Source organism: Amblyomma maculatum, chromosome 2, assembly GCF_055883805.1.
Source record: "Amblyomma maculatum isolate TAMU_Amacu chromosome 2, ASM5588380v1, whole genome shotgun sequence".
Taxonomy (NCBI): Eukaryota; Metazoa; Arthropoda; class Arachnida; order Ixodida; family Ixodidae; genus Amblyomma; species Amblyomma maculatum.
This window is the reverse complement of record NC_139345.1, coordinates 34419737-34434636: the sequence shown is the minus strand read 5'-3', so window position 1 is coordinate 34434636 and position 14900 is coordinate 34419737. Positions and strand designations below refer to the sequence as shown.

General features: G+C 43.0%; 1 protein-coding gene across 1 annotated transcript in view; it reads right to left on the bottom strand.

Moving 5' to 3' along the window:
- Rbcn-3A (rabconnectin-3 alpha) overlaps positions 1-14900 on the bottom strand; it is a 122980-nt gene that overhangs the window by 57819 nt on the left and 50261 nt on the right. The window contains exons 27-32 of the mRNA XM_084593783.1: positions 14322-14562; positions 13037-13223; positions 8589-8942; positions 7717-7869; positions 7003-7147; positions 220-276 (exon numbers count right to left, since the gene is read on the bottom strand). Of these exons, the coding sequence (XP_084449909.1) occupies positions 220-276; positions 7003-7147; positions 7717-7869; positions 8589-8942; positions 13037-13223; positions 14322-14562 (1137 nt within the window). The remainder of the gene's footprint in view (positions 1-219; positions 277-7002; positions 7148-7716; positions 7870-8588; positions 8943-13036; positions 13224-14321; positions 14563-14900) is intronic.

The window sequence follows — 14900 nt, the reverse complement described above, 5'->3', positions numbered from 1 at the left end:
CTGCTCAGACATCAACCCCGGGCTTCATGCCTTGATGTCACTGTCGTTGTGTATGTGATAACATGCTAAGTATAGATAATAATTAACTACATACATACATATACAAGGCTAGTGGCTCAGAATCATGCCCATCTGTTCTCTGACCTCCACCCCTATATCCCCACATCAAGGAATGAAAACTGCAGACAAAAGTCAAGGTGCAACAGGCCAGGAACTCACCTGGAGTAGCCTGAATGGACATTTCGTAGTTCAGTCTGACGTTATCCCTCGGTGCACCTGCAACGAGGACACATGTTATCCCAGACGGTTCAAGAATTCCTTAGGTAATCAAAATTTCTACACTAGCGCCTCACATTGTGTAAAGTGTGCTCACACATTAGGTCTACAAGAGCAAGGTAGAGCTCTAACAAATTTAATAAGCATGAATAGCTTAGCCTACATCTATGACCCATTCTGCATCAAATTGCACAAGCTGTTAAAGATTTTCTACTACTAGTAGCATTGTTTCAATGCATCATTCTGGACAATGGAAAGAATCATGGTCTAAATGCCACTACCACCTGTCGTCACTATCAATAAATACTGGCTGCACCTCACATTCCTTACATCCACCTTTATTCAACTTTAACCAACGAGCCTTCGTGGCCTGCAGGTAGTGTGCCAGTCCCATAATCTGAAGGTCCTAAGTTCAATTCCCACCCTGAAAAGAACTGAATTTTCTTTTCAGCTCAATTATCTTTTAGGCATCAATTTTAAATTAGGCATCAATATGAATAATTTTGACCAGTTTTAACATGACAGACTTAAAGGACCCATTCAGCAGAAAATCTGGCATTGTAGCCACAGACAGCAAGAAATATGGGCACAGCTCTGGCAGGTGGTAGTTTGCAGGCAACATGACCAGGCACTGACTGGTTAGTGGGTCACCATGACATAGAAGGAGCTACCAACTCTGGCTTCTCCTTTCAGATGAGAGGGTGAGATGGGAATCAAACCCTCCGGGACTCTTGCATCTTGTGCAAGACAGGCTACTCCTAGGCCAAGCCGGTAGTCTTTCATATAATTGGGCAGCCTAAAACTGCATACTAATGATGGTTTGGCTTGTGGGGCTTAATGTCCCAAAGCGACTCAGGCTATCAGAGACGCCGTAGTGGAGGACTCCGGAATGAGTATGCATGAAATGACAAGAGGTACAAATTAGGGGATAAATAATTGTGAGTAGCAAAGTGCACGTATGAAAACAAGGATTTGCAAGAGGAGCCACACACATGAGCCGTTAACGCTGTCATGTGATAACCTTAAAGGCAAAGCTTAAGTGTCCCCACAATTTTTTACCTGTTTCTGATTTTCTATGATTTATCCTTTCCCATACCAGACTATGCCGGGTTTCATTGCTAATAGAACACAGAATGCGTGCACATCAGAACAGCTAAGTGCCCTAGCAGTGGAGGGCAACCATGGCTCGAGGTGCGGCGCTAAACTTCACAAATTTTTTTTCCTTGCTTAAAGTAAAAAAAAAAAGGCTCTGATAAAAGTCGAGAAAAACTGAGCTATAATTTATATCTTCACTAGGAACACCTATGCACGAAATGCATTCACGAATACAACACACTTCTTTCAAAATTTGCCGTTTCTTTTCTGATATATATTGTTGTGTATTATAGTTTAACCTACGTAATAAGATGGCATATATTATAAAAAAAGTGGTGAAACATGTGATATTGGTCACGACATCGAAAGAGTATTAAAAATAACTGCAAAAACGGTGTTTTTCAGAAAAAAATAATTAAATAAAGCGACAAAGACTTTGAGCGACAAATTTATTCGCTGTACGATTAAAAAACACAATGCATATTCCTTATCAGTAAAAAATTTATTACATGAAAAAGTAAAATATTTGACTTTTGTAAACTTTTTATGAGACCATCTTTTGCATTCCACTGAGAAATTGAAAAGCTGTCACGTGGCCAGGAAATTCTTTTCACCAAAGTTATTCACAGTAATTTAGTTGGTTCAATAAAGGGCCACGAATTTTGTCGGCAAGGTCGGAGGGGATTGAGCGCAAACTCTGGTACGTTTGGCATGGAATGACCCTGCTTCATTTTTTTGCCACATAGTCAGATTTATAACCACCCCCACCTCCAGGAACCGGGTCGCGTAATGTCAAACCATATCTTGTTGGAGCACTCGAGGAGACGACGCTCTGGCGCGTGATTCCGTTCTCTTTACCGTAGGGTTCTCTCAGCAGCATCAGTCAGTCAGTCAGTTCAGTCGTTCAGTCGTGTCCGACTCTTCGTGACCCTATGGACCATGTCACGCCACGCTTTCCGGTCTCTCACTATCTTCCTAACATCACACAACTTCATCTGCAGTGCCTCGAGGATGACATCTAACCATCGCGTTCGCTGCCTACCCCTTCTGCGGCGACCCTCAACCTTTCCCAACATCAAATCTTTCTCCAGCGACTCCTCTCTTCTCATTAGATGACCAAAGTAGCTGAGCTTTAACTTTAGAAATTGACCTTCCAATGAGCAGTCAGGGTTTACGGTCGACAATATCGACTGATTTGATCTTCTGGCAGTCCAAGGAACTCTCAAGAGTCTTCGCCAGCACCACAATTCAAACGCGTCAATTCTTTGGCGGTCAGCCTTTTTCACAGGCCAACTCTCGCATCCATACATCACAACTGGAAAGACCATAGCACGAGTTATACGGATCTTGGTTGGCAGAATAATGCCTCTGCTCTTTACTAGGCGGTCAAGGCTAACCATTGCACTATTTCCCAGAAGCAGGTGTCTCCTAATTTCATGGCTGCAGTCTCCTTCCGAGGTAATCTTGGAGCCCAAGAACAGAAAATATGTCACAGCTTCTACTTCTTGTCCACTGATGCTCCAGGACTTGATAGGGCAAAACGCCATGATCTTTGTCTTTTTAATGTTCAGTTTAAGCCCAAACTTCTCACTCTCTTCTTGTACGCGCATCAGAAGTCTCTTGAGTTCCACTTCACTTTCTGCCATTAAAGTGGTATCATCCGCATATCTAAGGTTGTTGATACGTTTCCAGCAATCTTCACTCCAGCTGAAGACTCGTCCAGACCGGCCTTCCTCATGATGCACTCTGCATATAGGTTAAATAGGCGGGGCAACAGTATGCAGCCTTGCCTCACTCCTTTCTCGATCGGAAACCAATCACTAAGACCATGCCCAGTTCTGACTGTGGCCTCTTGCCCTTCATACAGATTCCTGAGGAGACAGATGAGGTGAATTGGAAGGAACTCCCATCTCTTGGAGAGCTTGCCACAATCTGCTGTGATTTACGCAGTCAAACGCTTTCGCATAATCAATAAAGCAAAAGTAGATGGGTTTCTGGAACTCTCTTGCTTTTTCCATGATCCAGCGAAGGTTAGCAATTTGGTCTCTAGTTCCTCTGCCCTTGCGAAACCCAGCTTGCATGTCCGGAAGCTCCCGATCCACATACTGCTGCAGCCTACCTTGGAGGATTTTCAACATCACCTTGCTAGCATGCGAAATAAGCGCGATCGTGCGGTAGTTGGAACAATCTTTGGCACTGCCTTTCTTTGGAATGGGGATGTAAACTGACCTCCTCCAATCCTGTGGCCACTGCAGGGTTGTCCAAACCTTCTGACATAATGTATGCAGAATGTTAAGAGCGTTATGGTTGAGGTTTTGAAGCAACTCAGCTGAAATGCCATCAATTCTGCTAGCTTTATTCTTAGCAAGGCTGGCCAAGGCCCATTCAACTTCACTCTTCAGGATGCCCGGCTCGAAATGTGTAATCACAACCGTCATATGTTGGGTTTGCACATTCGGGTCCTTCTTGTACAGTTCTTCTGTGTATTCCTGCCACCTCTTCTTTATCTCTGAGGCTTCAATGAGGTCCCTGCCTCGTTTGTCCTTTATCAAGCCCAGCTTAGCACAGAAGCTTCCTTTGATATCTTTGATTGTCTCATACAGAGCTCTTGTGGTCCTTAATTTGCTGTTGTCCTCAACTGCTTGGCACTGTATGTTCAGGAAGGCATTCTTATCTCTCCTTGCTATTTTCTGAAAATCCACATTGAGAACCCTGTCTCTTTCTCTTTCCCCATAACTTTTGCCATCCTCCTTTCCTCAGCTATTTGCAAAGCCTCTTCAGATAACCAGTTTGCTTTCTTGCATTTCTTTTGCTTTGGAACTACCTTAATAGCAACTTCTTGTATTACATCACGAACATCAGTCCACATCTCTTCGAGCTCTCTGTCTTCTAAATCTAATTCTTGAAATCGATTCCTCACTTCCACAGCATATTCTAATGGAATTTGATCCAGATCATACCTGAAAGGCCTTCTAGTTTTCTGCGTTTTCCTCAATCGAAGCTTAATTTTGACAAAAAGAAGCTGATGATCGGTGCAACAATCGGCCCCAGGCCTTGTTTTTACTGCTTGTATAGCGCTTCTCCATCTCTGTCGGCAAAGAATATAATCGATCTGATTCCTGTACAGACCGTCCGGTGAAGTCCATGTGTACACGTGCCTCTTGTGCTGTTGAAAATGAGTATTCGCTATGGTCAGGTTGTTTTCTTGACAAAACTCTACTAGCCTCTGCCCAGCTTCATTTGGCTCGCCAAGACAGAACTTGCCTATAATTCCGGATATTTCTTCACTCCCGACCTTAGCATTCCAGTCTCCTATGAGAAAAACGACGTCTGATGATGGGGTGCGGTCTAAAAGGCATTGTAGGTCCGCATAAAATCTCTCAACGTCAGCTTTTCAGCAGTAGTGGTCGGTGCATAGACTTGGATAACTGTTATGTTGAAAGGGTGACCTTGGATCCGAAGTGAAATTATTCGGTCGTTTTTGGGGTTGTACCCTAGCACTGCATTGCCCATTCTTCTGTTTACTATGAGAGCGACCCCATTCCTTCTCTTGGATTTGTGCCCACAATAAAAGATATAATGGTCGCCGGAGTTAAATTCTCCCATTCCGGTCTACTTGAGCTCGCTGATACCCAAGATATCAATGTTCAATCTGTCCATTTCTCGCTTGACGACATCCAGTTTACCTTGCGTCATAGATCTTACGTTCCATGTTGCTATGTGATATATCTCCTTGCAACATCGGACTTTCCGGTCGCTTCCCGACACATCCACAACTGAGCGTCCTTTTGGCTTTAGCCCAGCCGCTTCATTCGTCCTGGAGCTACTAGGAATCGCCCTTTGTTCATCCCCAGTAACATGTGGGACGCCTTCCAACCTGGGGGGCTCATCTTCCGGCGCCATATCATTAATGGTATTGTGACTGGCCATAGGGTTTTCTTGGCAGGAAATACTGAAGTGGGTTGCCATTACCTCCTCCAGTGATTCACATTTTGTCAGAACTCTCTGCCGTGACCTGTCTATCTTGGGTGGCCCTACACAGCAGAGCTCACGACTTCATTGAGTTTCGCAAGCCCCTCCGCCACGACAAGGCAGTGATCCATGAAGGGGTATCACCTAGCGACAAATAGCGGAAATATTGTCAAAAGAAATAAGAGTGCATTTAAAGCCAGCTGTTTATACTGTATTGCTTTAATTGCATTGTATTAATATTACTTATCTCAGCACTCAAAACATCTGTCCGAATCCCCTGAGTGCAATATTTTCTGAACTTTTTTTTACAATTCACAAAATTAAAATAAATTTCTAACAACTTTCCTGGGGTGTGCTCCCGTTTAAGCTACATTATGTGATGCTTTTGGTTCTTAATAGCCGAAAAACCAACCGTGAACAGAGCCACGAGGTGACGGTATGAAAACAGTTACACTATAAAATTACCTACACCGTAATCATTTCCTGCCTTCAGTGAGTGTATGTTACCTTTAGGTTGTGTTCAAAGACACCTTTCAGCAACAATCGCTGTTTAACTTGCCAAGAGCGTTTTCTGCTCGAGTGCTCCTAGGGGATATGGTTTGGCAATAAGCAATTGAGTCAGGTAACATGCATGAGTTGTTTACAACACGACAACGGCGCCACATGCCGCAGCTCAGCGGAAATGGCGTGTAACTTCACAGTCTCGCGCGTCTAAGGACAAGTTTTCGGGTGATTATAGAAGCAGTGAGAGACAAGTTCAGTTTGTGTGACTTTGACACGGACAGTGAAACAGCATCTAATTGACCAGGAATGCAAACACGCATCTGTCGACAAGTTTTGCTTTCTCTTTTTAATCTTTTCACGGCTGCCGCGTGCTGATCAAGAAATATTCTGTCTTTTCTAAAGGTCACAGTCCTTATTTGCAGGGTATCAAAATTTTTCAGGAGCCATCACTTGCCAATGGCCACGTAGAGATTTATGCTTCGCGCTATGCGACCACCACTTGGACCTCGGCTTAGCTTTGCCCACTGAAGCGATTTTCACTAGAGGTTAAATTTTTTTCCGCAACTTGAAATATTCAGTACATAAGCTATTTACTGATATCATGCACAGGTCCTTGCTGCAAAAAACATACATTTTAGCTTTATTGCATGTGTCACCTGTATAAAAAAGCATTGACATTTTATAACTTTTTTTTTTTCAGTTGGTAAATATGTTAGGCAAAACAAGTGTCGTTATTAAAAAAAATTCCTCCTCTAAAATTTAATCTATATGCCTTAGCATCAAGAATGCCCTGGCTACAAAAAAAAAAAAGTTATTATATGCTCCACCCAAAATTTACCAAAAGAAAAAGGCTTGGGCAGGTTGGTAAATTATCGTAACTCTGAAAGCATAACATGGGAAAAACGGAGGACAAGGACAAGGCAGTACAAGCGCTAAAGTTAGCGCTCGTACTGCCTTGTCCTCATCCTCTGTTCCTCCCGCGCTTTGCTTCCCGAGTTACGACAAATTCTAAGCACTTGTATAGTCTTGTCCTCATCCTCCGTTCCTCCTGCACTATGCTTTCTGAGTTACAACAAAATCTACAATTTCTTTTCCTGTGGGAAGAAGAGTGTCAATATATTGCAGCACTTTATAAAAGCAGAAACGTACACTTACTGTGCACAATTTCACTGTCCAGACGATCAGCGAGAGTGCCATGAAAAGAAGCAATTGTATCGGCCAGTGCCAAGAGATGCATCTGATCCACACTGGACAGACCGGGCAGGTGACAGTGGGTCAGCAGCTGTGTCAGCAAGCGCGCCTGCAGTACAATCAATGGTGCCACATTACTCCACTAAGCAGAGCCAAAGCCCAAGCACCACAACGGCAGTGCACCAAGCCCACAATAAATGACACCTAACTTGACATCGAAAAACGTGGTGCAATGTTTACCAACTTGGAAGAATACCAACATTTTCACTGATGCGCCAGCTAGCAATCAAACGCAAGTGCTATTGATTCTTACAAAAATCGCTTCCACCATGTGTGGCTGATAAAAAAAAAGAGGGGCACCTAAAAATTTTGCTTCCAGTCAAAACCAACAATTTTCACTAATCTGGACCCTCAAGTAAGTATTGATATTCTCACTAGCCTGTTTCTGACATCACGTACAGTTTCCTTCCCATAGTAATCAAGGCAAATGTCGTAATACAAATTTTGCTACGAGTCTATACTGCTACTACCACTTCAGAAGGTTTTTGCATGTAGTACACAGAAAAACAAAAATATAACCTCTACGTGTCTACGTCTGTTTGAAACAGTTTAGAGACCCCTGAGATTTTTCTGAAGTTTATTTCTTGTCTTGCAAAGTACAGCGACAAGGTAACGAACCTGGCGCGTCCCAAAATAGTTAGGGTTTTTTTCAGCTGCTGATTTGTGCCGCTCCCTTGTCTTCTTGGCCTTGGGCTGAATATCCTCCTGGAGAAAATCTTCCAGAGATTCTTCCTTTTTTGGTGCGTGCTCAAACAAGGCACTGTAGTCCGCCTGTAAATTTAATCCAAAGAAGGAAAAACACTGAGACGAAATAACAACAAAACTTTCATATTATTCAACTATGAAGGTGGCAATATTTGCAGATTTCTGGCAGTACATACAAAACTTTATAATAAAATCAAGTTCATTTTAGAATGTCTTGGCTTGTAGTAAATGCAATAGAAATTGTCACACTGCTAAAGAAAGTTTTACAAAATGGCTTATAATTATGAAAAAAAAAAAAAAAAAAAGGCAAACAAAAACAACCACAACATTCAGAAAACTCAAATAGTATAGGGAATAAACTAAACTGGTCAGCTTCTGTATTTTCTGCACTTGCATTCCTCTTTTAGACTGCAAAACCACAGCTCAATGAAGTTTTAGAACTTTATATCTGATTCAATTACAATTTCTTCCCTCTTGTAGATTTACATAAAATTTATTCCAAATAAACAATAAATAACCAAATTAATTAAATTTCATGCATATTAGACAAATAAGTCAAAATCTCCTCCTGGGCAGGTATGTTCCAGAGCTCCACATTAGTAGAGAGTGAAAAGAAGAAAACTAGAAGGGAACAGATTATGATGCTTTACTTTACCACCCAGTCTTCCATATGCTTTCTGCCAAGCTGAAAATGTGCTAAGTGGTTCAACTCTGCATGTGACAAGCCGAGATTCAAGCTTTCACACTTCCCCACTTTCAGAAAAGCACAGGAAATATCGTCTTGCCTCATCCTCCTTGGCGCCCGGCTGCCTTGTGTCTGCCTTGGCTGCATTGGGCGAGGCCTCCTTGCGCATGCCTGCCATGCCTAGCGCAGTCTGCTTGTCGGCTGCCAACAGAGCATACAGTGGCAGCGGAGGGATGGACTGAATCTCCACATAGTCAAGCTGCAGCTCTTCTGGGACGACATTGCCACCCTCCTTAGGGCTGTGTGCGGCTGATCCAGCTGCAGGGGCTGCCAGTGACAGCGTACGTGAGCGGGACCAGCCTCGGACCCCTTCATCTGACTTTTCCTCCTCAGGCGCCTCCTCAGCAGCCGCATCTGCTGCCGCTGTGCCACCTGCTACTACACCTCCGGGTGCCTGGGTGCCAAGTTACAACACATTAACACCACATTGTCTTAACGCAATAGTATTAGCCTTCCCATTCAACGAGAAAGCCGGCAATGTCAAGCTAAATGCGGATTGGCTGAACGGGTCTGTGATGTCACACCCCTCGCAGCAAATCAACTTTCATCTCGATTTCATTTTAATCTTCTTCTAATGGAGCTTGACAGAAAGGGTTGGGTCTGATGTCGCACCGAAAGTTCAAGCGACGAGTGAGTAATTTAATAAATTATGCTATAATGAAAACTAACTAATTAGAGGAAAAACTGGATAAAATTTGGGTCCTCTATGCCATGAAGCGAACGCACTAACTTACTCCATGAAGGCACGTGCGTTCAACAGTGATAAAGGGAGACAATAATGTTGGCATAGCACCGATTGCCACAAGAATGACGGATATGCAGAAGTTCCTCGGTGTCTGGCACCGCACTACCCTCATGACTACAAAAGGAGTGTGCAAAAGATTAAATAAAGATGAACGTGGAGAAGCTCCTAAGGTGAACAACTAATAGTTTGCTAAGGTGCTTCATGCATTGCTTATATGTCCACACTTGCCATTTTAGTTCATACATTTAAAAGACAGAGTATAACACATGGGCAAAATCCTATTAAGCACAAATAACAGAAAACATAGTGCAAGTTGCATAATTTCTGGCACTGAAATCGGGCTATGACCTACCAGCCGCTAGCAACAACAAAAAATAATAAAGATCATGCTCTGTCGTTAATTCGCTGAACTCCATGTGCCAAATACAACAATATAGCTCACTGCACTTTTATCTCCCACTAATACTATTTTTTTACTATTTGCAGTGAAAGCAAGCACTGCCTGATCAACGCAAACTATAGAACTTCGATATCATCGACATATATATGGTGAATTAATCGCTATATCAACTCTCCCAAAATATTTTACAAAAACATGCAATTTTTACTTCACATACTAAGTGTGGAAATCCATAAAACATATATATATACTAATATCAATCTTTCCAGAGGCAAGTACAGTCCTGCGAAGTTTCAAATATTGAAGCGAATAATGCAGCATTTGATCTGGACACCCAAGCTAATAGCAGTATTCAAAAGCTTCAAATATTTTCTAAGTATTTCGAAGAAGTTCTAGAATTAGGGAAAATAAGCTTTTGGAGGAAGCATGTCATGGTCTTACGTTCACTCTAACATCACCGCATGATCGCACCACTTCGGTCACTGGCACACATCGTGCACACGGTGCAGTTACTGCATCCAAAAGTCTGCCTTCAATGGATGCACTGCTAAGCATGTCATCCACGAGTGCATGTGATCGGGCAAAGCCCAGATGCGAAAGTGACCACGCCGTGGAAGGAATTGCACTGCATGTCCAACGCACAGAAGGCATAAAAGACAAAGATGACAAAAAAAAATAAGAAGAATGCAGAACTACCATTATGACCGAGGCGTTAACTCTCGTGGGTACAGTGTCGCTGGAAATCAACCTCGAAGCAGGCAGTAGCTTAATCTTTACATCCTTTCCAAGTTGAAATTATGAGGAGAGGATAAAAGTCAGTTATTTTAAGTACTGCGATCATAAAGATAGCACAGCAAAGTATTTTGATGCATGTGCAGTTTTGACTGCCATTTTCTTGCTCACAGTAGGAGGCGTAGGGGCACGCCTCCTCCGCACTTCTCTTCTATTTTTTTGCGTGAGTAAATGAGAGTACTTGCTTCAAAAGAATACAATTTAAACATGCTCTCTAGGATAGGTGCATCCCGTGGCTTCGTGCAGCGACACGTCTGATGGTGCAAGAGGGCGTAATCACATCTCCTCGTGCCTTGTGCTCGACCATGCCAACGGTGTACCTCTGTCCAGAGTAGCGCTACGCAAAACTATTATAGTATACTAGGTACTTTAATTGGGCAAATGCAGTGACAGTGCAAATAAAGAATGTGCATGTGCAGAATGCTGCATATCTTGGCATGTCTTGGAAGTATACGCACAATGTGGGCACACCGCAAGATGCGTTGAGAGCAGCATGGCCGGTGCGCTGCTCACCCGCTTTCGAAAAACTATGTGGCACTGATGCCTTTGCTGGCCTATGCAAGGACCTTTGCCAGAAATCCCGGGTACCGTGTCCTCCTATTGGTATTCAGGGTCCTGACGCGCACCGCGTATCACATGGTATCACATGGCCTTGTACATGGTGCCTTCATTGACATCTTCCAACTTTCGCATAACACACAATTTAAGCCAAAGCCTCCGATCTTGCAGTGCTACGAAAGTGTAATCCCATTTGCACCGCAGTCACTTTTGAGACAGGAAATGTGGCATGAAATGGGACACTCCTAAAATTTCAGTCACACTTGTACACTTAACTAGGTGGGATGCGTGACACCGTGCAACGCAAGTTTCCATTATAAATCACGCCCAAAAAACATCTGCACCTCCTACAATAAGTACCAGCAGCATGCAAAGAATCTCACAATAAGGGCTCGAGACTATGACGCTTACTAGTTCACTTCGATTTGCTCCCTATTGGAAATTAACTAATATGCATCAAAATACTTATTTTAATATTTATTTCAATTACCTAAAAGAATTCTGCAAATGCTAACTCTCTTTCTCTCTCTCTTCTTATTGCAAAAGCAATACTACAACAGCCAAAGCGAGACCTCAGGTGGTCGCAGCTACGCCATGAAGAGGCGTAGCTATGGTCTCCCCATAAAAAATTCAGCCTGCCAGTTGATTCCAAATCATCTGAATTCACATTACCCCTATGGCACGGGCAGGAGCTGCCAACCCAGGTTGCTCCTTTCATATGGGAGAGTGATATCAGAATCAGCCTGCCAGAACCGTTTGCATTCTTGTTACCCCTACGACACGCAGGCACGTCCATACGGCTTGGTCGAAGTGTGATTTTATATATGGGCTGGTAGCTTACGCTCTCGTACCCTTAAAGGATGAGAGTATGTGTCTCATATAATGTAGAACCTTATACTGACAGGGCGTGATAGGGAAATAATGCAGCAGGCAAAAGAAGCTTCCGTCGTTGCTTTCGACTAGGTTAACCAGAACTAAACCCCAACTAATGTTTTTTACTGCTATATTTCCAGTCACAAGCTATTCACTTCAATTCGAAAATGTTTCAAAACTATTCACATAAGACAATATTAATATTTACTTTGTATTCACCTCAAACTGAAAATTTACTATTCGCACATGCCTAGTGGCAAGTGATGCCAACTTCGCTGCACTACACAAATGGCTAGTGACTGTGCACCAGCTGTATCTTCGCCAACAGTGCACTGTAAGACATGGAGGGATGGAAGGTTGGTAGCTAGGCAGTTGGCGTAAGATTCACACTTGTGGCACACATCAACAAAGTCCCAGAAGCAACAGCACAAGCCGTTGTAGCTAGCCGCACAGTAATCATATTACACTGCAGGTATCGATCACATTCCAACTTGAGCTGGCAAAAACATCAGCGACTTTCACTCTGACATATCATTTTTCATGTGATACTGCCGTAATTTATGGAGCAGCCATTATAGCTGGCATTTGATCTGTTGCCAATGCGCACTACTGATGCTGTGTAGGAAAGCTAACGTAACTGATGTTTGGCATTAAGATTTTAACGGCCCTGGAATCGCTTTGAGCGCCTCAAAACGGTGGTGAAAAAGTGAGAAAATGACCGATGTTTTCTTTAATATTAGAGTCTCCCAAGTTGTTTTCCCTGCACGAACTAAAATACTGTCTCTTGTGAGCATTTCTGATGAAATCTTATTCCAAAAGTTTTGGCTAAACAAAACTAGTTTATGATTTTTAATTGTTTACTATAACGAAGTTCAACTGTATATTTCTCAAATTCATAAGTAAAAATTAAACTTCCTTTTTAACTTTGTAAACATCTGCAAAGCCACCAAAAAATAAGCAGAGGCCAAGCGAAATGAAAAGAAAACAGCAGAACCACGAAAGTCAGTCTACTGAGCAAAAACGGCGGCATGCTTTATTATTTTTGTTTTTAATCCCCCTAAACCAGCAACAGCCCCAAGAATGACACTGTGCCTAGACTACATGTGAAATTGCAAACTACCTGGCCGGTCTTGGAGACACAGCGCACAAGGTGGCTGAGGATGGCCTTGACTCTCCGAATCTTCCCAAATCCTAGAAGCTCCATGAGCTGCTTCGGATGATATTGAGGAAGCATGGGCCAAGCCAGGCGGCAGGTCTCAAAGAGGCCCAGGTCTGGCATTGGACCCACAACTGTTGTCTCAGACTCCCTAGCAGAGAGTAGGAGTCAATGTTAGCATGCTACAGTTACTAAATGCATAAATTAAATGCTTGCACAACACCAACACTGGTGCAAGGCCCCTCATTTTTTTGTTTGTCCGTGTACTCTCCAGCAACCCTCTCAGCCTTAGGAAGGTGTAGATATCAAACAGTATTCATCTATCAGTGCTTTCACAATTCCGGAAGTGCTGCACATGCCACACAATGCAGCCTAACATCAGCTCCAGTCACATGCATAGCGTGCTTAGCTTTGAAAATGATTGCGAAGAGGTGAGTATGCAACATAAACTTTGGAAGTGGAAACATAATAGTAATTTGCTTAATGTAATTGTATTTTAATAGGATTTCCTTCTTTTGGCACCACACAGAGTCGTGTTTTTCAGCTCTACAACTTCCTTTTCAGTTAAACTTCTTCCACACTTAGAAGCTGCAGAAATAGAGATTTAATCTAAAGTAAAATAAAAGGAAAAGCCCTTATACTTTGTCACTGATGTCAAAACGCACTAAGTAAAAGCCAATAACACAAGTTAATGTGAATGAGCTCACTAGGAATGCCAAAACAAGGATTGAACAGGTGTGAAAAAAAAAATGGCTTGCTTTCAAAAACACTGTTTTTCACTTAATGCAGCCATTGAACACGTCTGTGTCATACAATTAACCCAAAAGCTAGTTCATATGTGCAGGCACTCCAGTGCAACATGCATTCAATGTGCTCCAATGTGAACTGTGAAATGTTAATTCACACATACCATTTTGCTTACGTTACTACAGAGAGTAACAAAACATGTTTAATAGCACTGCTACTAGTCAGCTGAACAAAACGGCACCCACTAAATAATTATGAGGCCCAAATTCAGCCGTATAATTTAAGTATGGCTTTTGCCTCCTCCTTTCACCATCTGCCGAACAAAATGTCTACTGTGAGAGCTTTAGTGAACACAAGTAGACTTCACACCCACAGCAGTCAAACCCAGTTAAACGTAGACGTTTATCACTGCATTTCAAAGCACATCTCGACTCCAACTTCTATTCCAAGTGGACCTTGAGGCCTGTTTTGAATTTCAGATTCAAAAGAGAAGCCTCCTCACTTGGCAGCTGTGGTGCCCCGAGAGGCAGTGGACACGGCCGATTCACCACGCTGCTTCTTCTTGTCCATCGCCTGGGAGGATGACGAGGAAGCGTTGCGTGACAGCCCCAGGGGGGCACCTGGCCCAAGCCGCAGCTGGGACATCTCCTGCACACGGCTCAGAAGCTCCTCCTCGGGTAGCATGCGCACCTTGCAGATGCCTTCGTCTTCTGCTGCCGCGACAGTAACATTGTTCTTTAGCCCTGAAATGTGTCAAAGGTATGAAAAAATTATTATTTTTTTTTTAAATCTAAGTGGGTCCAGCAGCTCCATGTAAGGGCGAATAATAGTGCCTAAGCTTAGCTACAGTATAATCTCGATGACATGAATCTCACAGGGCTGTGATAAATATCCATGTAATCCGTAACTTCATATCACCAAGAAAAACAATGTGCATGCAGAAGCATGGAAAACGCATTCACGCAGACCTTTTTACAACTCACGGGATCTCATTACGGCTGAAAATATTTATTTAAAGCTACGCGGCCACATGCAACTGCTATTCACAGTGCGTAACACGCTACTGGCAACTGTGACATCG